Here is a 26,413-nt window from a genome sequence, read left to right as displayed (position 1 = left end):
GTAAATGTTTATATACATATGAATTACTGTTTATCACAAAAGAACAAATTAAAATAATGCCATATTGAAATTTTATCATACATGTACAAGGTGCACAGACTATCCAACTGCTACAGAACTAGCTGCTCACATCAGACATAATATTTTAACTTTCAGTCACACACCAAGTTCCATTCCAACAGGTATTAACATTCAGAATACTCATATTACGGAATACAAGTTTCTTATTAAGTATTCACAAACATATACTTCAGCTTTTGCCATGAAAAGCTAGCTTACTCAGTGACAGACAGACAGACTTTGAAGCATACATAAATGTAAATTATTTTAGATATCAGAAACACTCAAAAGATTGTTCAATCTATGGAATTGAACCACGTCAGACACAACACAAAAATGTATCACAGAAATGAAATGATACTGTAACAGCAAGAGACAGAGCTGTCTGTTAAATCTTTTCGGTCAGTTGGAAAATTGTAGTAATACTTGTTCTTAACAGTTTTATTTTCCTTGAAAGTTTTTGTTTTTTTTTTAGCTCTGAACTGACCATATAAATTTAGTTCTATGCAGAATACTTTAGGACTTATTCTGATTAAGACAACAAATGTTGTCAACTGAGGCACTGCATGCCTCTATGGCGAACATTGAAATAGTAATAAAATAAGGCATAAAAACCACAACTATAAAAAGAAGGCTGGCATATGCGATACTTTAATTACTGACACAATATACGTGCAGCCAAAAAAAGTGAACATTTAATTAACTAAGCCATAATGGCAAAAATAAAAAAAATTAAATGCCTAAGGTGGAACACTAATTTGAAATAGCTAAATAAATTCAAAGTGGGAAACATTAATTTGATCATGTTCACTACCTGAGATATAATCACATATTCCATGGAATTTCTTGGATACTGTTACTTGATACCTAATAATTCTCTTTTTAAATTAATCCAATCTTGGCACCATTGCCCAAATGTTTTTGTTGCCACAAGTGCCTTAGCTGCCTCCTGGAATGTCTCTTCATTTCGTCGAAAATACATCTCTGCATCCATTTCCAACTGTGCTATTTTTGCTGGATTTATTTCAGCCATAGAGACCATTTCTGTTAAATATGGATTGAATCTATAATACACATTTCCCGGCAGAAGATCATTCAACATTGTGTGAACCGCTGAAAAGGAAAGGGATGAGAGTAAATACTTGTTCAAACTTGTGATAACAACTGAAAAATATAAGCTACAACTTTATAAACATTTTCAAATATTAATAAGAATGTCCATGTGCTTTGAATTTTATGAGTCTCTTTCTTTTAGTTTCTTTAAATATGCCAGTTTATTTAAAAAATAGTGTAGAGAAATTATTGACCAGTTCAGTTGGAGAAAATGAGCAGTCTAAGAAGAGAGGGAACTCTCCAACTAATTCAATGGAATCATAAATAATCACTGAAAAATACATCTCTGTTTTGTAGGAAAGAATTCTATTTTGTATCCCTCTCCTGCATCCAGTTTCCCAATATGCACAAAGCTTGTTGAATCATTTAATTTGACACTGCTTGATGTAGAAGCTACATACCATATTGCAGTCCATGTTTATAAATTTGTCAATACAGAGATCTGAGTGCTCTACTGCAATGAGCAAAATGTTCTATGGATTATTGACATCACAGCAGGCACATCAGGCCGAAAAAATTCCTTGATACACTTGTTATAGTACTGAAGTGTATATCTGAAGTATCAGTAACTGGTTGCTAATTGCTACAGCATGGAAGCACTGTAACAAATGTGTATGAAAAGGCCGTATGCAGAATCAAGGTTTTTTTGGGGGGTCTTGGTGCTCAGTTCCTATTTCACCAAGGAAAATGGGGTAAAAAGTTTTTTGTTTAGATCAGCCCAGTGGCCATTTGTATACCGTTGGAACATTTGCCTTCCTGTAGCTATGTTATAGTACATTAGGCAACAGTTGAAAGACAAACCAAACCTGGCACCCAGGAAAATTGAGTGAATTGCTTAATTCTTTTTGCAAAAGATTTTAATTGGGCTGAAATTAAAAGTTCAGCTAATGGCACCATTTTTATGTGCTCCATTCGGATTTTACATACAAAAACAGTCACCACTAAATAACTCTGGACTGAAGCAAGACTGATGGTTCAAATTTGAATTTGGTCCATCAGTGTATCGAACCTTGGGTTAAAGTAAGTTTTAACCATTCGAAAAAAATCTTGCTTTGTTTGGATTTATGTTCAAAAACACATTTTTCAGGAGGTTTTTGAAGCGCGTCACCTCTATACCTTAAACTTATATGAATCAGTTTAAACATTGCACAAAAATAGATAAATGGATTAAGTCAAAATGAAATTTTTTCATCCAATAATCTTTACCCATTGTCAAGATATGACAGTTTAAATTCTAACTAAATGTAGCATGCAAAATTCGTTCTTATGTGAACTGAATGCACAGAAGCAGGTTAAAGTGAATCAAATACATGACAGATTCATTCTGACAATAAAATTAAAAACTAGCTTTCAAAAATCTAGCTTCATTCAGATTTTACACGAAAAAACATGTTTTCTATGAGTATTTTTACATGCACCACTTCTAGGTTTCAAACTTGTGCAAAACGGTTCAAATTTTGTAAGAAGTTAGACAAATACATGTAATTAATTGTCTCCACATTATTTCCTGAAAGCTTTATCTGTTGCCATGATACAGAGGTCAAAAGTTGCACATAAAATCCAGTTTTACACAAATTGCACATGCTGAGACAGTTTACAGTGTTACAGCTGATGATAAAAAATATATTTTTACAGTAACTGTAAGAAGCATTTGCCAAAAATCTTTCATCATTCAAGTTTTACATTCTAAAACTCATGTTTGCACATGAAATTGTGTTTTGTAGAAAACCACTGCATTTTAAGCACTGCATTGGATATAATTTTAAAAACTGGTTATTACAGTTGATTATCATTTAGCTGCTTATACATTACATTTAACAGTGGCTTCAAATCATCAGAAAATCTTTGGACATGCAAAACAATGCATGTAACAAACCAGAATTATACACAGCCCTGTACAAAATGATACACTGTTTCATCGGGCATGCAGAAAATTAAAAAATAAGCCAAATTTACTATAAAAATATTTTTCAGAGGAAAAGATCACCTTATTTCTGAGCAATAGAAAATATTTTACTGCATTTTCTCCCGAAACTACTACATTATCTTGTAGAAAATTTATTTTCAGGCAAAACAAGCTTATGTTAACCAATTTTTGTACAGGACTGACATATCATGCATGCACTGTTTCACAGTTCTTCTGCTTATTTCAGCCAATCATACTCGTACTTAATTGGGACTGTTTTTTGCAACATTTTGTGACAAAATTTTCACACGAGTTTTTCTAATGGCAGTTTCTTAATTTTCATTTTTTATCGTGACAAGAATTTTAAGATAAGAGATAATAACAAGATTTATGTTTTTTTCAATAGTTTATTATTTGTTGCACAAATCATTCAGCTTGCAATATAGTAATCTTTTATGTAAGTTCATCTATGTATGTGATTGTGTAGTAAGTTTATCTACATAATGTAAACTATTTTGCCATTATTTTGTGCACTGTATTAAGTATTTATGGTTATTTTTTGTACAAGGGCTATTCAGAAAGTAGGGATTGTTTTAGCATTAAAAAAAACTAAATACAAGAAATACATTTTATATATACATCTGAAAGAGCGACTGGCACACTACTATTTCACATAGTCACCAAACACATTGAGGCACTTATCATAGCGGTGGACAAGCTTTGAAAGACCTTCATCATAAAATTCAGCCGCCTCAGACTTCAGCCAGTGAGTCGCGCCCACCTAAAGTTCTCCATCGTCATCAAAGCATTGCATTGCAAGCCAGTTCTTCATCTTGGGAAACAAGAAGAAGTTGTTTGGTGCAAGATCGGGGTTGTAGGGCGTATGAGGGAAAATTTCCCATTTGAATGAATTAAGGAGTTCATTAGTGCGGTTTGCCATGTGAGGTCAGGCATTGTCGTGCAAGAACAAAATTTTGGACGTCAGCTTTCCTCAGTGTTTGTTTTTAACTGCTCTTCTAAGGCTGTGCAAAGTTTGACATTACCGCGTAGAATTTATGGTTGCTCCACTTTCAAGAAAATCAATAAGAAGCACACCTTGCCTATCCCAAAACACTGTCGCCATCAACTTCCTTGCTGACAAGGTTTGCAAACATTTGCTTGGTTTTTGGGTGGGACAACATTTTCTTGGTTTTTGGGTGGGACCTTGTGTGCCCCCATTTGGTGGACTGTAATTTTGTCTCGCAATTGACATGTTTCATTCAAGCCTGGTCACTGGTTATGATTCAATCCAGTAATGAATCACCATGTTTGTGGTAGGCCTCCAGAAATGTCAACGTTGCCCCATTCACTGTTCTTTATGGTGCTCTATAAGGAGAAAGAAAACTGGCGTTCTATGGATCGGAGCGTGGAATGTCAGATCCCTTAATCGGGCAGGCAGGTTAGAAAATTTAAAAAGGGAAACGGATAGGTTAAAGTTAGATATAGTGGGAATTAGTGAAGTTTGGTGGCAGGAGGAACAAGACTTTTGGTCAGGTGAATACAGGATTATAAATACAAAATCAAATAGGGGTAATGCAGGAGTAGGTTTAATTATGAATAAAAAATAGGAGTGCAGGTAAGCTACTACAAACAGCATAGTGAATGCATTATTGTGGCCAAGATAGACACGAAGCCCATGCCTACTACAGTAGTAGAAGTTCATACACCAACTAGCTCTGCAGATGATGATGAAATTGAAGAAATGTATGATGAGATAAAAGAAATTATTCAGATAGTGAAGGGAGACGAAAATTTAATAGTCATGGGTGACTGGAACTCGAGAGTAGGAAAAGGGAGAGAAGAAAACATAGTGGGTTAGTATGGATTGGGGTGAGAAATGAAAGAGGAAGCCGTCTGGTAGAATTTTGCACAGAGCATAACTTAATTATAGCTAACACTTGGTTCAAGAATCTTAAAAGAAGGTTGTATACATGGAAGAATCCTGGAGATACTAGAAGGTTTCAGATAGATTATATAATGGTAAGACAGAGATTTAGGAACCAGGTTTTAATTTGTAAGACATTTCCAGGGGCAGATGTGGACTCTGACCACAATCTATTGGTTATGAACTGCAGATTGAAACTGAAGAAACTGCAAAAAGGTGGGAATTTAAGGAGATGGGACCTGGATAAACTGACTAAATCAGAGGTTGTACAGAGTTTCAGGGAGAGCATAAGGGACAAATTGAAAGAAATGGGGGAAAGAAATACAGTAGAAGAAGAATGGGTAGCTTTGAGGAATGAAATAGTGAAGGCAGCAGAGGATCAAGTAGGTAAAAAGACGAGAGCTAGTAGAAATCCTTGGGCAACAGAAGAGATACTGAATTTACTTGATGAAAGAAGAAAATAAAAAATTGCAGTAAGTGAAGCAGGCAAAAAGGAATACAAACGTCTCAAAAATGAGATCGACAGGAAGTGCAAAATGGCTAAACAGGGATGGCTGGAGGACAAATGTAAGGATATAGAGGCTTATCTCACTAGGGGTAAGATAGATACTGCGTACAGGAAAATTTAAAGAGACCTTTGGAGAAAAGAGAACCACTTGTATGAATATCAAGAGCCCAGATGGAAACCCAGTTCTAAGCAAAGAAGGGAAAGCAGAAAGGTGGAAGGAGTATATAGAGGGTCTATACAAGGGCGATGTACTTGAGGAAAATATTATGGAAATGGATGAGTATGTAGAAGAAGATGAAATGGGAGATACGATACTGCGTGAAGAGTTTGACAGAGCACTGAAAGACCTGAGTCGAAACAAGGCCCCGGGAGTAGACAACATTCCATTAGAACTACTGACGGCCTTGGGAGAGCCAGTCCTAACAAAACTCTACCATCTGGTGAGCAAGATGTATGAGACAGGTGAAATACCCTCAGACTTCAAGAAGAATATAATAATTCTAACCCCAAAGAAAGCAGGTGTTGACAGATGTGAGAATTACCAAACTATCAGTTTAATAAGTCTCAGCTGCAAAATACTAACACGAATTCTTTACAGCGAATGGAAAAACTGGTAGAAGCCGACCTCGGGGAAGATCAGTTTGGATTCCGTAGAAATATTGGAACTAGAGGTGTACAAATTCCCCTTGCAGCCTGCTTGCCCCTAGCTCCTCTGCAACCATTCATGCAGGTCAGCCTGCCGTGACAAACACAAGAGTGAGCGTGTACTGAGGCATGGTGGGTAATGCGGCCGATTCGGGCTCCCGCAAGCCTGGGCTACCTGGGTTCCTGCAACCTGCCAACCTTCACGGGACCCGCTCAGCTTGCTGCGCCTGACAACAGGTTGTGCTGTCAAGCTACCATGACTAGAGTAGCCAGGTAGGTAGCCCGCAGTTCATTTATCGCAACGATGGGGGCAGAATGATAAATAGGTCGAACTTTAGTGAGATTGAAAAAAAAAATGGACAACTGGCCAATACATTCTGGTAACGAAACAGAGCACAAGTGCCGCATGGGAAACGTTTTCGTGTGCTTATGGGGCCGCTTCAAATAAATCGGTAGGTGTGTCTCAATGCAAACTATGTAAAAAACTCTGAAGTACTTATTCGGGAACCTCAAGTACGTTACAACATGTGTGCAAATTTGACAAGCAGTTCCCTCACTCCGTAAACATCTTGAAAGAGCACAAAGATTTAGTGGCCGAAAAGTGTGTCGAAATGTGTGCTAAGGACCTGAGACCATTTAGCAGTATAGAGGGAGAAGGATTTCTTAATTTAGGGCAGACACTGATCGACATAGGTAAAAAATATGTCTCAGTTGATATTAAAAATGTTATGCCTTCCCGAGTGACAGTAGCTAGGAAAGTTCAAACCTTAGCTGATAACGTGCGCAGCAAAATGCTCCCAGATATAGTGCATGCGATTTGTTCTGGTATATGTAACAGTACAATTGATCTATGGACAGACAATTACAAAGGGGTGCATTACATTTCCGTGACAATGCATTACATAAATTCAGACTGACATTTGAATAAATATGTACTGGTGTGCTCTTCGTTTCCTGACTGCCCAAAAACTGGCTCGAATATTCGAAACCAGTTGGAAGATCGCTTACAAACTATGGGTGTTCCTCATGAAGACATTGCCAAAATTACGTTTGTCACAGACCAGGGCAGTAACATTGTCAAAGCTCTCGAAATATGTCAGCGTCTTTCTTGCATGACTCATAGTATAAACACAGTCTTGAAACATGTTCTGAGCGAACAGTTTTTGAAAGAAAATGTTTCAAATATATTAGCCATTCTTAGTACAGTGCTGGCTACGGTTTCCTACTTCAAGAGAAGAGGTCTCTGTGTGAGACTGAACTCATCTTTAAAGCAGTGGGTTTCAACTCGTTGGAATAGTTATTTTGACATGCTTGTATCAGTCCATTCTCAGATTGATTCAGTAAAGGCTGTCTTACATCACGAAGGTGCCTCTGATATGGTGCTGGGTTATGACCACCATATAACTGGCCAGCTTATAGCATTTCTTAAGCCGTTGAAAGAAGCCACAGTTGATCTAGAGGGTGACAAGGAGCCAACCCTACATTTAGTTCTACCGTGGTTTTATGCCTTAAAAGCTCACTGTACTGTACGGGATAACGATGAAGAGGTTTGTAATTTTATTCCATCTGAATATTATAGAACCACTTGTAAAATATGTATGTTGATAAAATGTATTTTCAGGACATGAAACCTTTGAAACAAGCCGCCGGAGCCTTCCTAGAACAGAAAATGTGCGTTAGTATGTTGCATAAAAGAAAGTTATGCGAGGATGAAAAAATTGATGTTTACCAAGCAGCAAGACAGATGTGTGTTGAAGGTAAGCTCCAAAGATAATGCATATATTCTTCATCTACATGTACATGGGTCCTCTGCAAGTCACACGCAAGTGCTTGGTTGAGGGTTAATCGAACCACTTTCACCTTACTTGTCTCCTATTCTCGATTTTCGCGCGGGATAAAACACCTACATCTCTCCGTCTGAGCGCTGCTTTTTTGTATTTTATTCTGATGATCATTTCTTCCAATGTAGATGGGACTCAACAATGTATCTTAGAATTCGGTGGTGCAAGTTGGTGATCAAAATTTCATACATAAATTGAGCCACTTCAAAAAACGCCATTGTTGTAATGATTCCCACCTCAACTCCTGTATAATTTCCGTGACACTCTTTCCCCTGTTTCACGATAATACCAAACGAGCTGCCCTTCTTTAGACTCTTTCGACCTCCTCCATCAATCGCACCAGAAAGGCTCTCCAACTGCATAGCAATGCTCCAAAAGAGTGTTTTGGCATTAAAACACCTACAACATTTTCTGTGTGTCCATTCCTATTCAAGTAGGTCGTTACTGTAATCAGAGATATTAATTAGAATCTACAGCCTTTGGATTTGACTGGTTGATCTTGTAAATGAAGTTTAACGGACATAGTTTAGTACACACACGGATAACCTCGCTCTTTTCATTATTTATTGCCAACTGCTAATTTTCACACCAAAAATATGTATCTTATTTAAATCATCCTGCAGTTAGTTTTCATCTTCTGGTGACTTTACTGGACGATAAATGATAGCATCATCTAAAAACTATTATAATTTCAACTATGTGTAGTACGATCTTCACATTATTCTGCAAATATTAATTGGAACCTGTATAGTTTCAGTACAAGTGCCCAATCACAGCACCCAAGAAACAAATCCAGGACCGTACAAAATGGCGAAATTTGAGGACTGGGCAGAAGAGTCTCCTCTCCTACATGATGAAGTCAGCAGATACTTGCAAGAACACTGTGTGAACGAGGGAGATATTCTACAGTGGTGGAAAAATAACTCCCAACGACTTCCCCGACTTGCGTGTGTGGCAAGAAAAATATTAAATATACCAGCCAATAGTGCCTCTAGTGAGAGATGTTTTAGTTGCGCTGGAAACCTACTTAGCGAAAAACGATCACGTATTAATGCAGACAGACATAATGATCTCGTCATAATTAATTCAAACACTAATCAGCAGATGCATTAAGAATACAGTAGAACATTAAACGGGAAACTATGCGTTTGAGTGCAAATTTACTAATTACGAGTGCAGATTTCTTTCTTGTGCTTTCTGGGCGTCAATTTCTGAGATAGAAATTTTGTAATGCATACAGTTCATTTTTATTTTACACTAAACTTTTTGATTTCAATCCTCCCAGGTGAAATTTATTATTGTTTGTAAACCATTTTCTGTTACTTGTGTTTGCAAAAGTAGCCAAATTTTTAGGAGTATCTGGTTTGGCCTAAGTAATACTTTCAGGGAAACTGAAGGAAAATTTGTAAATATTTTATATTGAAAAGTGTTCCGCAAAATGAAATATTCATTTTTGGATTAAGGCAATACACATTATGAGTTTAAATTACAATTTATTTTGTTGAGTTCCACACACAGTGCAAAATGTAATTTTATTCCTGTATTTATATATTAAGGGGAAGCCCACAAGCAGGGTCGAGATGGTGAAGACCTAGACACTAGAAATGCTTTTAAAATGAAGAGTGTCTTTTTCCACGAATGTATTGTAGTAGGAATATAATGGAAACTCTGAGCCACTCTCCACAGCTTCTACGTCTGCGTCAGGAGGGTTCAGAGTCGTCGTTTAGGTCTGTGTTATGAGGGTCTACAGTCGTTGTTTAGGTTTTCATCATGCACATAAACACTCGTCATCTAAGTCTGCATCATGAGGGTCCGAACTATGGTCATTCACAATGCAGACCTAGACTACAAGTGTGGACTCTCATGACGCAAACGTAGACGCCGCGAGAAATTGCTTAGAGTCGCCATTTTATTCCCTGTACTATAGTTTTTAGACGAACTGGATATGAAACAAGTGCTTCGATTTTGTTAAAATGCATTTTGTCAATTTAGAATGATTTTGCCAACTTCGAATGAATTCGCAGAACCAGTAAAATACATCCTGGAAAAGGAGTTAAATATTTGTATAACTGGTGTCATACTTGGCTGAAACATACTAAAGTTAAAGAATCTAGACTTCCAAAATCTTAATTTGGTTCTCATTGCAGTACAGTGGTTATCAGAGGCGTAGATAATTTATTCTTCTGGAGAGGGGACCAAACTTCTTTTTGGGGGGTGGAGGTTCACTTCTTTAGTACAAATATCCATCCTTTTCAGAGTTGAAAACTGCAACACAGACTGCATTGCGTTCCACTAAAACAAAAAACACTATGTTCATGGGCTGGGGGGGGAAGGGGGGGAGACACCTGACCCCCCCCCCCCTCTCCCGTTATCTATGCCCCTGGTAGTTATCTGTAGCTTTTAGTGTACAAAGGAGCTCCATTTTCAGTGATTGTTCTGCTTGCTACACAAACCTGTTTGAGATGTGATCTGATGGTGGTTCGAATTGAGAATGTCCAGTATTTGTGAAGTCTCGAAGAAGTCCTTTTATATTTGACAACCAGCTGAAAACTCTGTGTTTGTCTGGGCATTTATTTATTCCATACTCTCGTAGTCCATCTTCCCTCCCCTGTTTTCTCTCTATCCATTTATTCCTCTCCCACTACCTCTCTCTGTTCACCTCCCCGTCCCTTGGCCCATCTCCCCCCACCCTCTATCCTTCTCCTCGTCCTCTCTCTGTTGGACTCCGCCACCTCAGTTCATCTCCTCTTCACATATCTATGAAAACTCATATATATCTGTCAACTTTTGTGGTGATAAGTGAAGCAGTGTCAAAGTTTATTGCTAGGTAGCATTTATTGTAATACTTTTTGATACGCAGCATTGATAGTTTTGTTTTCTGGTGCATAAACAAGTGATGTTGAAGGTGTCCCGACAGGGGAAGATGCGACATACAATTGGCCATGTGAAAAACATGATTTTCAAGATTGAAGCGACAAACATATAACGACTGCCCTTGCGATTTATCTATCGACATGGCAAATGCAAGCTGCACTGGAAATTATAACCGTTTAAAGTCGAATGGCATGTCGGTCGGAATCATAGTGATACGTGGAATCAAACTGTCTTCACCTTTGTACTTTCCTTTTAAAATTGTGGCTTCGATTACGTTGTTCTTTAATTTCTTCACCGCAAGCCGGGTACCATTACAAAGACGTGGCTGGTTTACCTTTTGCAACATAATGATTGCCCATCCGACTTAATTGCAGATTGGGAGGCGGTAATCCGGGCAAATCCAGCGAATTTAAAAATTCCGTAGGATAGTTGACTACATCATCTTGGTTAGTAACGGAATAAACCGACTTTCATGTCATCAATTCGCCAGGTATCATATTTTGAATCTGAAAATTCATTTCGTTAACATCAAGGTTTTTTGCAGCCAATATAACACGTTCGCTCAATCAACCAAAAATTGTTTGCAACTGTTAAACGACATTTGCTGTGCGCGAATTGTCAAACACGATTACTGTGAATGTGTAAGACATCTCTCAAATTTCAAAAAGATAATAGACATTTCGTTTAACAAAATGTATGTATATATATACACACACACACACACACACACACACACACACATATACATATAGATATATATACATATACACACACACGCGCGTGCACACACACACACACACACACACACACACACACACACACACACACACACACACACACACGGAAATACTCAAAAACCTTCTCCATGGAAACATGCGTACATGAGCCAACTTTCATGGTAACGCGCAAACGATGTCAAAATCTTTTGTAAGGTACTCTATTCCATGCACTATCCGAAATATTATGTAGACAGTGATGTTCCTCTTGATGATCAAGTGTGCAAAATTTCTTCAAGACCGGAATATAACTGTAGGTTGGTGTAGAAGTGTTTAAGTTAAATACCCTCCGCCATGCACCATTCAGAATTTTAAGAAGACAGCGCCCTTCATCCTGCTTTGAATATCAAGTGTGCCAAATTTCATCAAGACCGGAATAAAAACGTACATTTTGTCGAATTCCATTAGGTAAAGTAACCTCTGCCATGCATCCTACGAAATTTTATGTAGACAGTGACCTTCCTCTTGGTTTCAAGGTATAGTGTGCAAAATTTCATCAAGATTGTATGCAATACAGACACACGGACACAATGAAAACGCACTTTCAGTTTTTCTCAAATTTTCCAATTTTTCAATCGATTTTCCAAAAATTTTATTTCATAAAAAACCTTGTCCTGAGAATTACAAACTCAGAAAAAAAAAAATTTAGCCGAACTGGTCCAGCCATTCTCGAGTTTTACGCTTATCAACACATATGGCATTTCATTTTTATTTACATAGATAATGAGCCCAAAATATACGCATAAAGGAAGAATGTACAAATAAAACCCAATAGTTTTTGACCTGAAATTAATATATACATATAATGTTGGGGTTTGTCTTTTGGTGCTCAGGTAAAATAAAAACTTTTAATTAACGTTCATAATACGACAATGACACGCGCAGACTAAACAGCTGTTTAGCGCAGCTCAGCAGTAATATGGGCAGGCAAGCAAGTTTCCCGCAGCCTGCCCGGGTTGGGTTCTGCCTGGCTTGGCTGGGAGTGAAGCAGCCTGCCCGTTCTGTTGACAACGCGCAGCGGCCTGCCCGCCTGGCCACCGGGCAAGCATGGGCGGGTTAAAAGCGGAACATGTACAGCACTAATTGGAACATGTGAGGCAATACTGACCTTACGACTTATCTTAGAAGAACGATTGAGGAAAGGCAAACCTACAATTCTAGCATTTGTAGACTTGGAGAAAGCTTTTGACAATGTTGACTGGAATACTCTCTCTCAAATTCTGAAGGTGGCAGGGGTAAAATACAGGGAGCGAGAGGCTATTTACAATTTGCACAGAAACCAGATGGCAGTTATAAGAGTCGAGGGACAAGAAAGAGAAGCAGGGGTTGGGAAGGGAGTGAAACAGGATTGTAACCTATCCCTGATGCTATTCAATCTGTATATTGAACAAGCAGTAAAGGAAACAAAAGAAAAATTCGCAGTAGGTATTAAAATCCATGGAGAAGAAATAAAAATTTTAAGGTTCGCCGATGACATTGTAATTCTGTCAGAGACAGCAAAGGACTTGGAAGAGCAGTTGTACGGAATGGACAATGTCTTGAAAGGAGGATATAAGACGAACATCAACAAAAGCAAAATGAGGATAATGGAATGTAGTCAAATTAAGTCGGGTGATGCTGAGGGAATTAGATTAGAAAATGAGACACTTAAAGTAGACCGAGCGAGGTGGCGCAGTGGTTAGAAACTGGACTCGCATTCGGGAGGACGACGGTTCAATCCCGCGTCTGGCCATCCTGATTAGGTTTTCTGTGATTTCCCTAAATCACTCCAGGCAAATGCTGGGATGGTTCCTCTGAAAGGGCACAGCCGACGTCCTTCCCCAACCTTCCCTAATCCGATGAGACCGATGACCACGCTGTCTGGTCTCCTTCCCCAAAACAACCAACCAACACTTAAAGTAGTAAAGGAGTTTTCCTATTTGGGGAGCAAAATAACTCATGATGGTGGAAGTAGAGAGGATATAAAATGTAGACTGGCAATGGCGAGGAAAGTGTTTGTGAAGAAGAGAAATTTGTTAACATCGAGTATAGATTTAAGTGTCAGTAAATTGTTTCTGAAAGTATTTGTCTGGAGTGTAGCCATGTATGGAAGTGAAACATGAACGATACATAGTTTAGACAAGAAGAGAATAGAATCTTTCGAAATATGGTGCTACAGAAGAATGCTGAAGATCAGATGGGTAGATCACATAACTAATGAGGAGGTATTGAATAGAATTGGGGAGAAGAGGAGTTTGTGGCACAACTTGACAAGAAGAAGGGTCCGGTTGGTAAGACAGGTTCTGAGGCATCAAGGGATCACAAATTTAGCATTTGAGGGCGGATGGAGGGGGGGGGGGGGGAGATGAATTCACTAAGCAGATTCAGAAGAATATAGGTTGCAGTAAGTACTAGGAGATGAAGAAGCTTGCACAGGATAGAGTAGCATGGAGAGCTGCATCAAACCAGTCTCTGGACTGAAGACAACAACAACAACAACAACAACAACAACAAGCATTTTGGCCACCCATCATGCACAAAATTTGTGGTAGCCTAGCTTTTGAGTGACAATTCCAAACAACAAAGTCCTTGAAACTTGTGAAAAAGAAAGCAAAAGCTCCGTTATTGTGAAGCGATGGTTTTCACGAATCGTTTCAACAAACTTCAGCGACAAGATCATCAGTCACAATGCTTAGGCATCCACTCTTCTCTTCATCATGAACATTGTTTCAGCCATTTTTAAACCGAATGCACCATTTCCAGATGGAATATTCACTCATTACGTTGTTTCCATACACTTCACACAGTTCACGATAAATTTCTATAGGTTTTAGATTTTTTGCCAACAAAAATCGCACCTCACAACTGGCGGGATTTTCGATTGCAGCACACATTTCAAATTTGAATATCTAAAAAACCAGACGCACAGAGACGTTCTCACTGTCATGGATGGATGCCAACTGAGTTGCCGAGCATGCACATACAAAAATATACACGATCAGCGCATGCCTAGCGGCATCAGATGGAAACATTCCCTACTTTCTGAACAGCCCTCGTATATCTGTGTATAGTGTCTTTAAAAACAAAGATGATGTGACTTACCATACAAAAGCGCTGGCAGGTCGATAGAAACACAGACAGACACATACATACACACTAAATTCAAGCTTTCGCAACAAACTGTTGCCTCATCAGGAAAGAGGGAAGGAGAGGGAAAGACGAAAGGAAGTGGGTTTTAAGGGAGAGTGTAAGGAGTCATTCCAATCCCGGGAGCGGAAAGACTTACCTTAGGGGGAAAAAAGGACGGGTATACACTCGCGCACACACACACATACCCATCTACACATATACAGACACAAGCAGACATTGTATTCACCTTCTCCTTTTTACCATAATCTGCTGTACAATTTTATCCCGCCTATAGATACTCAATAACACGTAACCCACTTCCAAACCATAACCAAAAAATTTTTTTTGCCGCTTTCAACACTACCGCCGCTATAAAATCCACCATTTCTAGTTCACAAACAGTTCCTTTCACCTTTTAAACAACCATTTCGGCTAGTTCTAATAACTTTTGCTTTATTTCCATTTCCGTTTTTTCTCACATCACTGATAATTTTTAGCTGCTTCCCACAGGTTTTAACGTCATTATTTCTTCGTCAGACAATTGTTAGCCTCATTTTTATAATCTGCCACCACAAAACCACTCCTTTTAATATATTACACGCAGTTTTTTCGAAATTTTCCCGAATTTCTCCGTCCTCTAAGGTGCTTTGGCGGCAACACAACCACCTAACCTGTGTGCACATCGTTGTCTACCAACCCAAGTCCAACATAGCCCAGCTGTAACCAATACCTTTTCGCCTTTTTTCACACCAGATCTCCAGTTACTTTCCAGTCCACCTTTATCCCTCCCCATATATTTTTATTTTCATTTTCATTTCAGCCTCATGTTACACTTTCCACCTTCTAATACCATGTCACCCTCACAACACCCCCCACAAAGACCCCATTATGTTTTATTTACATTCCCTCCGCAAACAAGGTCTTTAAATATGTCTGCTTATGTCTGTATATGTGTGGATGGATATGTGTGTGTGTGCACGCGAGTGTATACCCGTCCTTTTTTCCCCCTAAGGTAAGTCTTTCCGCTCCCGGGATTGGAATGACTCCTTACCCTCTCCCTTAAAACCCACTTCCTTTCGTCTTTTCCTCTCCTTCCCTCTTTCCTGATGAGGCAACAGTTTGTTGCGAAAGCTTGAATTTAGTGTGTATGTATGTGTCGGTCTGTGTTTCTATCGACCTGCCAGCGCTTTCGTATGGTAAGTCACATCATCTTTGTTTTTAAATATATTTTTCCCACGTGGAATGTTTCCCTCTATTATATTGTGTATAGTGTCTCATGCATATATGAATAAAATGAGTGTAACTATAAAACAACAAAATAAAAAAAAAATAGAAATATGGTAGGGTGCAATCGATGTTGATGTAGCATTCTCAACGCCGACGTTTTTGAGATTCCCGATTCTCGCGCATTTTGTCTGCTACTGATGTGCGGATTAGCCGCGACAGCAGCTAAAACACCTACTTGGGCATCATCATTTGTTGCAGGTCGTGGTTGACATTTCACATGTGGCTGAACACTTCCTGTTACCTTAAATAACTTAACTATCTGGTGAACGGTGTGGACACTTGGATGATGTCGTCCAGGATACCGAGCAGCAGACATAGTACACGCTCGCTGGGCATTTTGATCACAATAGCCAAACATCAACACGATATCGACCTTTTCCGCAATTGGTAAACGGTCCATTTTAACACGGGTAATGTATCACGAAGCAAATACCGTCCACACTGGCGGAATGTTACATGATACCACGTACTTACACGTTTGTGACTATTACAGCGCCACCTATCACAAAGCGAAAAAAGTGGTCCAACTAAAACATTCATATTTCTTTACGTACTACACGAATATGTATTAAAAATGGGGGTTACTATTTTAAAAAATGCAGTTGATATCCGTTTGACCTATGGCAGCGCCATTTAGCGGGCCAACCATTGCACCATCTGGTTTATCCCTTCAAGCTAGGCAAGTTTCGTTCTTTGTAGTTTTTTCGTTTGACGCTTATATAGTGAGATATTTGGCCTGGTCACCATCAGTAGACCATCCTGTATATCAGTGTTGTATGAGAACTTGTATACACAACAGGAGTTTATGCACAGGTAATATTTAATGCTATTTTCTCCATTTTTTCACTAAATAGTCAAATTTTAAGTACAGCCATAGCTTATTGTTGTGGCTTGTTGCCTAGTTTGTAGTTTCTTGTGTGTCCCTCACACTTGCGCCGCATGGGTCAAATGTCACATGATTGTTCAAACAAGCTTGATACTGTATTGAACACTGCAGCATATTTGGAAAACTAGAGCCCATTTGTACACGAGTATCGTTTGCCCAGCCCTAGATTAAGTGACAAACTATGAACTAGTCACTACAACAATATAATGCCCTCCTTAGAAATTGACAATTTTGTGAAACACAGGAGGAAATGACATTAAGTTCTATCAACTTACAAATTTAGTTGTGTCTGAAATGACTGCAATAAATGTTCATATACATGTACAGATACCATATAAATACATCTATGCCGTTTTTTAAGTAAAGGTGGGGCGCTGATAACCTCGTTGTTGTGCACCCTAAAACACTAATAATCATCTTTTTAAGTAAAGGTAACATTCAAAGGAGAAAATCTTTTCCTTCAAAAACCATTACTTGATTCTGAATCCGCATTAAATTTTATTTAGTTATGGAGAAATTAATGGTTTACCAGGTAGGTTTCAAATCAGAAATTTGGTTGTGTACACATTAGAATATTGCATAAAATCATTACCAGCTTTTAATCAGCTTTAGAAAAAGAGAATGACATTCGGATGAAACAAGAAGGAATACTAATCCAGAATGGAATGTTTAACAAATGAACTAAAACGTATTAAGCTGACTGTAATTTTTGTCACTAGAATAAATTGCAGCAGAAAGACCTGTCGTGGAGATAGTACAAACAGATGTCACTAGATTTTGGAATGAGCGAAAGATCAATAATTGCACTGAATAGTGATTGCGACTTTTATTCATGTATTAGTTGCTCTTTGTAAATATGACCTGCACCCTAGAAGATACTGCCATCCATGTTTCACTGTTGTGCAAGCACAGCATTGCAGGAAGTTGGAGGGGAGGCAGCTTGGCTGAGAAATATGAGGGCCCTGGGACTGTTGAACAGGCAGAAATTTTAATGTGCAGCCAACCAAGGGAATGTATACTGTGTGCTTTGGCTTTTTATGAACACCTACCTAGTTTAAATTGCAATTTTCCTGAATCCATATGCACTAGGAATCAAATCGACTTCAAAATTGGACAAATACTCAACAATAGCATACATGTTTGCAGGAGATGCTGAAGTCTAGATGGGGGCCAGTGACGTACTTATGTGTTTTCGTACAGCAATGTTGTCAATGCTCACCACGATGTATGACGGTAACGATTTGGGGTGTGTCAGCTGTTAGTTCTACACAGCCAATGGGAGAGTGGCGGGCAAATGGTATGTCTGGAAGCAAGACACACTTAACATTCTCACATCAGTTCAGAGGCGAAATCTGCTGTGTGTTCAGGAAAAAAAAAAAAAAAAGAAGCTACATTTTCAGTTCCCGCAATAACCACAACTTCAGAAATCGCAATTTATTTGGAAGAAATGGCCAAATATTTGTGACAATGGAGATATAACTTTCACAGCTGTCCTGTTAGGATGATAATTAAAAACAAAGATACCACAGATGACAGGCAAAGTAAACAAAAAAAGGAAGTACAGGTAGAAAAAAATGTTAAAAATTCTTTTTGTTATTTTATTTCTCCTTGTATTATAAAAATATAAATTAACAAATGGCATAAATTTAGAGTAGGTGTAATGTTAACTTTTTTGGACAGATCCCTTAAATCAACAAAAGTTTGTAACTTTGATTAGCCAGAATATGTTAAAAATAATTTTTTCACAATGAGACCCTTAAAAAAAGGAGGAGGGGTTGCCTTATATTCAGGGTTGTTTTATACTTAGGTAGATACAGTAATAAAGTTAGTAGGTTATTAACCACCAGCAATACCGCCACCTTGGCAGCTGCCACCCATTCCATACCAAGAAGTCCCTTCCTTACAGCCTAGCCACCCATATGGTCACCACATTAGCAGTGACGAGCTGTCCCTCTCGAAATATACCAAGGGTCTCACTGAAGCCCTCATAGACCATAATTATCGCCCCAGCCTTGTGCAAAAACAAATCTCCCGTGCCTTATCTCCCCAGTCTCCCACCACCTCCGAAAGTCTCACTGTCTGGCTACAGTGGAGTACCACCCAGAACTGGAGCAACTGAATTACATTCTCCACCAGGGTTTCGATTACCTCTCGTCCCTGAAATGAGAAATATGCTGCCCACTAACTTTACCAATCCTCCCATCGTTGTATTCCGCAGTCCACTGAACCTACATAATATACTCATCCATCCATACACAACCCCTACTCCCAACCCCTACCTTGTGGTCATATCTCTGTAATAGACCTAGATGCAAGAACTGTCCCACACATCCTCCCACTACCACCTACTCCACCCTGGTCACAAACATCAGCTATCCCATCAAATGCAGGGCTACCTGTGAAATGGTTCATGTGATCTACAAGCTCAGCTGCAACCACTGTGCTGCATTCTATGTGGGCATGACAACCAACAAGCCGTCTGTCTGCATGAATGGCCACCGAAAAACTGTGGCCAAGCAACAAGTGGACCACCCTGTTGCTGAGCACGCTGCCCAACATGGCATCCTTCATTTCAATGACAGCTTCACCAGCTGTGCCATATGGATACTTCCCACAAATACCAGCTTTTCTGAATTGTGCGATTGGGAAATTTCCCTGCAAGATGTCCTAGTGCGATTGGGAACTTTCCCTGCAATATATCCTACATTCCCAAAACCATCCTGGCCTCAACTTCATTAGTCACTGACCTCACCCACACAGCCGCTTCCCTGATCTCATTCCAGCACTACAGAGCCATCATTCCACTATTGCACCCATTCTTTTTACTTCTCTCCTTTTCCGATCCCCCCCCCCCCCCCCCCCCCACTTCTCCCCTAGCCTCAGGCATACCTCCCAATTGCACATAGCTGCTTTACCCTCTCTCCACCTCATCCCTGCACACTCCCCAGCACCCAACAGTGCTTTACTGCCCCCCCCCCCCCCCCACTGTCATTCCCCCTCCCTGCCACAGCATCCTCCTTAATCCCATCCAGTCGCCACTCCTATCGTGCATGGGTGCTGTAGCTCGCAGTGTGGCCAGAGATGGCAGTCATGTGTGTGTGTTGCATTTGCACGAGTGTGTTTGCATGTCTGTTGCCTATCTTTATGAAGGCCATACTGGCCGAAAGCTAATTTGTGACAGTCTTTTTGTTGTGCCCATCTGAAACTCAGCATCTATGCTATATGGCGAGTGGCAACTTTCCTTTACATAATATAATAACTGTTGCTGACGTTGGTGGAATCTCAAGCAAAAAAGCAACATTTATTTTAAAAATAAACAAATATATTCCATGGAAATCAATCAGGTCTATGCTCACATTCTGATGCAGAGGTAGAAGACACAGCTCGTTCGAGAAACTGATAAATGATAGCAAACCCCACTACAAGATGATAATGGGTAATTTTTTATGTAAAAGTAGGACAAAAACTGTGGAACAGTTCTTCAGGCTGGGTATAATACCAGAAATGACAAGATGTTATAAATTAGAAGAATTTACTGAGAAAAGCCATATGTTTTTCTTCAACACGAAAACTAATACGAAGGATCAAGAGGAACTAAAAATGAAACTGATTGTATTGTATAAAATAAGAGACTCCTACAGCAGGAAGCTAGAAATGCAGATTATGAGTATTTACTATAAAGTAAGAAGATATTTCAGATTAAATTATGCAACTTCTTTGACATATTCAGAAATAAATATGATCTCAATAAACAATTGCGGCAGTTATAAAATTAAAGTATTTGGGCATACAGAAAAAGATGTTACTGGTAGAAAGAATGCAAAAAGAAAAGAAAATATGAAATCAAACCAGATAGCTGTTAATGAGAAGATCAGAGTTACAAGTAAATGCCAATAGTAACAATAGATTATGCTGACTTCAATAGAACTACTGGAAATGTTTTCAACAGAATGTAAGGAGATACAATGTAAGTTTGATACAAGAAACATCTGTAAACAATAAAAGTATAATTAAAATAAAACAAACAGTGGGTGAACACCACAGTATACCACTTAACAATGTACATGGTACAGAAACTAACAACATGGATAAAATTACATACCTAAATATTTCTTTAAATTTTGAATTTATTCAAGAAATGACTCGGAAATAAAGACAATAATGACCATCTGGAAGTTACAGCAGTTGAGATGTACATAGCAATTTGAGATATAAAAAATGGAAAGGTGCTGGGAAGTGATGATGTTTCTGTAAGAATGGTGAATCCTCTAGAATAATGTACATAAATGTCTGTGGTGAAAGACAATTAGTTTAAAGTGGGACAATGCTGAAATCGTTCTATCTCACAAGAAAGAAGACAGACAAAAGAAATAAAAACCTATAGATTGATCAATGACATTTCCTAAATGTTCAATATCTATATCTATGACAACAATGTAAGTGTCTTTCAACTGCGCTTGTCTGCAACTTAATGTGTCATCTATCCAACCCCCATCATACCCACAGTATTCCTCCTCGTCCACCACCCGTAGCAGCTAAACCCTGCCTACCTGACCTTTTCACTTTGTCACATTCCTCAAACTCCCTACCAACTCTCCACCAAATTGAGAGCCAAAACATTCCCATAACACTGTTGTTAACCTTTCCACCAAAATCCTCAGCTCCACAGAAGTTTCAGTCCTATCCAAAGGCCTCACCCTTAGCCCTGCACCCAAATTTAACCACGCTGAACTTGTCAAGGACCCACTCTCCTTCTCCCGATCCCTGCAATAGTACTATCCTGGAGTGGAACAACTGAACCACATTCTTCACCAGTGCTTTGATTACTTATCATTATGCTCTGAAATGAGGGATGTCCTACCCAAGATATTTTCCACAACTGGTGCTCCGTCGCCCATCCAACATCAGGTGCAAAGCCTGCCAAATCCACCCACCAGCACTTCCCATTCCAGTACTGTCACAGGTTTATCCTACCCTATCAGGGATCAGACCACCTGTGAAAGCAGCCATGTCATTTACCAGCATTGTTGTAATCATTGTACAACTTTCTATATTGGTACGAATACCAACCAGCTGTCCACCAGGATGTACAGCCACCGCAAATTGTGGCCAAGAACAAAGTAGACCACCCTGTGGCACAACATGCAGCTGAACATGGCGTACTTGATTTCAATGGCTGCTTCATTATCTGAGTCATTCTCTGCTCCTGAACTTAGAGTAATATACTGTTCCAGCACCCTCCACCCAACAGTTTCATGCCGTCTGTCCACCACCTCTTCCATATTCTCATCTCCCAATGTTTCCCTCTGCCAAAACACCCCACCCCACTCTCCTATTTTTCTCTGTTTTACTCACCTCCCTGCCCCACAGCCTCCTGTTGCTGAACCTGTTGGCAGAGTTGTCCCTGCACACTCCGTCTGACAGTGCTCCTCTCTCTACCTCCTGCCCCCCATATACTGCTATCCCTTCCGCATATGACAGCTGCATTCTGGTCTGACCTGCCGCAGTTGACTGTGCAACAGGTGTGCTTGCTTGTGTGAATGAGTGGTGTGTGTTTCTTTTTCTGATGAAGGCTGTGGCCAAAAGCTTAGGTGTATGTGTCTTTTAATTATGTCTGTCTGTAACTTAACATGTCATCTTTATGGTAAGTAGCAATCTATCCTTTGCTTACATGTTTAATATTACGAAAAGGTTGAGTTGCAGACAGGCACAACAAAAAGACAACTAAACAAGTGAACTTTAACCCAAAAGCCCTTCATCCAATCCCCTCCCCCCCTCACACACACACACACACACACACACACACACACACACGCACACACACACAAAGCTGAGCGTTTGTAAGAACTACTCCCAGGCCCTTGGACTGAAGTGGGCCAAATTTGATAAACTAACTCCTGCTAGGATCAACATTTTGGGGTGGGGGAGGGTTCATAATACGTAGGTTGGAACTTAAATAGTGGCAACACTGCTGTGGAGACACTAGGCAATGGAATTTACAATTGTCACTGATAGCACATGTTGACATACCTACCTTACCTCCAAGCAAATGGACTCGCTTGTCCCATGTCACCGGCATGCGCACCATCGAGGGAAAAACAGTCACTTGTGAATGAGCGGTCTAATGTAACGGTGTCACTATGTTATACGACTGTGATGGTGTTAGGATAACACATTACGTTCCTCCATGGCAGACCGTCAATGCACGGTATTACTGTTCATTTTTGGAGCATCACCTGCGACCAGCTTTGCGAAAGAAGTGGTGACACTTTCTGCGCAACCCACCCATCATTTTGCACGACAACGCATGGGCACATACAGCGCAAGCTGTGGTTGCTCTGTCTGGTCAATGGGACTAGGAAGTACTGTACCATCCACCATTTTCCCCGTGACTTTGATCTGATTTGATTTGATTCTGAACATGAAGGACCAACTTTGTGGCATTTGCTTCAGAACTGTTCCAGAGATTCGACAGGCAGTAGACCGCTCCATTCACACAACAAACAGAACAGGCTCTGCTAACAGTATAGTATGCCTTCCACATCGCTGGCAATGGGTTCTACACAATGCTGGTGACTACTTTGAAGGACAGTAACAAGTGCAAACATGTAACTCTTTTGTATCGGTTGTGAACAAATAGTTGCCATTATTTAGGTTTCAACCCTCGTATTCCAGCTCTAGTATTTATGGATGTACAGACATTTTTAAGCTCGTGGCATATAGTTGCTCTGAATGATAGGTGTGTTGCATAGGAATAGCATCAACCTGCCTTATCAACCTGCTTTGCAGGGCAGCCTACACATCATGGGACACACAGTGTTTCCAAACCCTTGATGTATAGGCTGTGCTGCACAAGAAGCATGTTGGGGGAGTACACCAGCCTGCTTTACTGACGTCTTTTACAGGGTCTACACATGTGGATGTGAGTGGTCATGCCAAGGAGGAAGGTTGAGATGGATAGAGGACAAGATTTGAGAGGAGGGAATGAGGGGCTGATCTATGGGGAAGAGGGGGCAGGCAGTGATCAGTAGGGATAGTTGGGGCAGGAGGAGATACAAAAATGAAGGAGGGGAAGGAGGACACGGACACACACACACACACACACACACACACACACACACAGAGAGAGAGAGAGAGAGAGAGAGAGAGAGAGAGAGAGAGAGAGAGAGAGAGAGAGAGGAGCTGAGATATAGGAGGAAGAGATGGACAGGTAAGGAGGTAATTGGCAAAGAGAGAGGGTACATGGAGAGGGACCAAAAGATGTGCGAATTATAAGTGACACACATGTACAGAGGCAAAGAAACAGGGAAAATGCTAGTATCCACTAAAATTATTACCAACCACATAGAAACTAAATATTATTATAATCTAGCAACGGTCTGTGCATGCTTAAGATGCAGGTATCACACAATGGACCACTTTCAAAGTCATGGGCAAAATTATGGAAGGAAACAAAAGATTATGAATAAATACTTTTTTCTTAAATACATACATTTTGAGAAAAGTTTTCACTCAGTTTCAAGCAATCTGTACTGGCACCATAGGGAAAGAAGGCAACAATTCATTCTAAGTTATCACATTGAGGAATGAATGCATATAAGATACAGCTTCCACATATTTCATCTGAATAGTGGGAAATTCAGAACTGAGGAGAGTCCAGCGAAGTGATTCCATACCACCAAATATGTTCTCAACAGTCTCTGACAACATTTTCAGATCCTCAAACCAGGCAAATGAAGAAGGAAACACGGTAATTAAACACATCCGAATCACTCTCAGTTTGCTGAGTACACTATACTTTTACCCTATGACAAACATAGCCTTTCATAACAATGGAAGAGCCTTATAGAGCAAGTTCGTAAGTAGGACAAAGACTCAGTTATAACAATATTAAAGTAAAGAACAATATATTCACTGAAGAGGAAATAATACAAGATTAATAATCGTAGAACCAGCTGATCAGCTTTTGTATTTAGGACAGCTGAAGAAAATGATGGGATGGACAGCAAAAGAAACAATCAGAAAAATAAAAATAGCGTGGAATGGTTTAGGTAAGGAAAATACATTTTTCCAAAACGTAGCTTCCAACATTTCTACATGGGAAGTTTGCAGTCAGTGTGTACTATCTGTTTTGACCAACAACAATGAGGCAATGGTCTTTAAGAGACAGGAAAAGTAATCAAGTTGAACAGAGAAAAGACCGGACTGCACGGCAAAATTGTGACTAATGATAATTAAACAGAGGTACGCAGAACTTGTAACGAGCTGAATAGGTGGAAGGTGGACCACGAAATTTCTTTGCTTAGCCCAAAGTGATAAGAAAACACTGTAATGATACCCTTTCCTTTTCATAATTGTTATTCCATTATGGATTTTCAATTGTTTGATTTAATCTAATTGAACGTGGATTAATAGCATTAGAAAAACATGAAGATGCAACATAAATACATCTCTAGCTGCTGCTGCTGATGATGGTGGTGGTGATAAATTTTAGCACAATTTTGTTCCCTAATTTTGTAATAAAGTGATATCTGTGAGATTCTTTTTTGTTCTGGGCAGCTGTTCATGACTTTTCTGAAAGACAGGAACTATCTGCACTATTTTCTAATCACATGGAATGCTGCTTTGTTTCAGTAACCTGAAGTAGAAGAGGGACCATGTCTTCTGCATATTCAAAGCAAACTGACAGTTATTCAAGTGGGTCCAGTGACCTTCCTTTATCAAGTGACTCCAGCTGTTTTCCCATCTCTCTCTCGTGTATTTCTGTCTCTCGAGAATCTGTCATTTCTTTGACCATGCAGCACCCAGGAGTATTTGGGCCAAACTCGTTTTCAAACATATACTTAAAGATGTATAAAAAGTGATCTGTCAACTAGAACTTTCACTGCCTATGTGCAAATAAGTATTAATTTTCAACAGTATTTAACACAGAACTACCAGAACAAGCCGTTCCACATCAAATGAGTAATCTTGAAACTCAAAGTGATATAAATAGAATGTCTGGAACTAACTATAATTTATGGCAATGGAAATATCATAGCCCAAATGTAAATAATGATTTGGAAAACAGATCACAGCTGGTCTCAGGCACACAATATAATCAACATTCAGAGGCAATTTATGTGCCTATTAATGACTTAACATTTAAAGTGAAGGTAAATAGTAAATTATTATGGATAATACAGAGGCATCTTTTTGATTTCGCTTCTACTATGGCTTGTACACAGTGATCTTAAAAAATCTGTGCTAATGTACAAAAATATGTGCAACTACCTGCTGTACATGAACTGTTGTGCTAACAATAAGCCCCAGTTTTTATAATTTTTATTAACAAAATATATTCAAAACATTGTGGGGAAAAGAAACTCAATCTCTCTACGTTGAATAGAGGGTGGTAAAAAGAAACACATGAAGTATCAATTACTTCAATGTTCAAATACTGTTCTATGGTTACACAAAAATGGCATAGATCCCAAACTATTCTT

The 26,413-nt window shown here is 39.3% G+C and overlaps 1 protein-coding gene across 6 annotated transcripts in view; it reads right to left on the bottom strand.

Moving 5' to 3' along the window:
- Positions 1 to 517: 517 nt before the first annotated feature.
- The window catches only part of LOC124789286 (calcium-independent phospholipase A2-gamma-like), an 82,567-nt gene continuing 56,671 nt past the window's right edge, over positions 518 to 26,413 (bottom strand). For all 6 annotated transcript variants that reach the window (XM_047256598.1, XM_047256592.1, XM_047256595.1 and 3 more), the window contains exon 9: positions 518 to 1,173. In XM_047256598.1, the coding sequence (XP_047112554.1) occupies positions 917 to 1,173 (257 nt within the window). In that variant the 3' untranslated portion in view covers positions 518 to 916. The remainder of the gene's footprint in view (positions 1,174 to 26,413) is intronic.

Source organism: Schistocerca piceifrons, chromosome 3 (assembly GCF_021461385.2).
Source record: "Schistocerca piceifrons isolate TAMUIC-IGC-003096 chromosome 3, iqSchPice1.1, whole genome shotgun sequence".
Classification (NCBI taxonomy): domain Eukaryota; kingdom Metazoa; phylum Arthropoda; class Insecta; order Orthoptera; family Acrididae; genus Schistocerca; species Schistocerca piceifrons.
The sequence above is the reverse complement of the archived record's forward strand: the minus strand, read 5'-3'. Positions and strand labels throughout refer to the sequence as shown.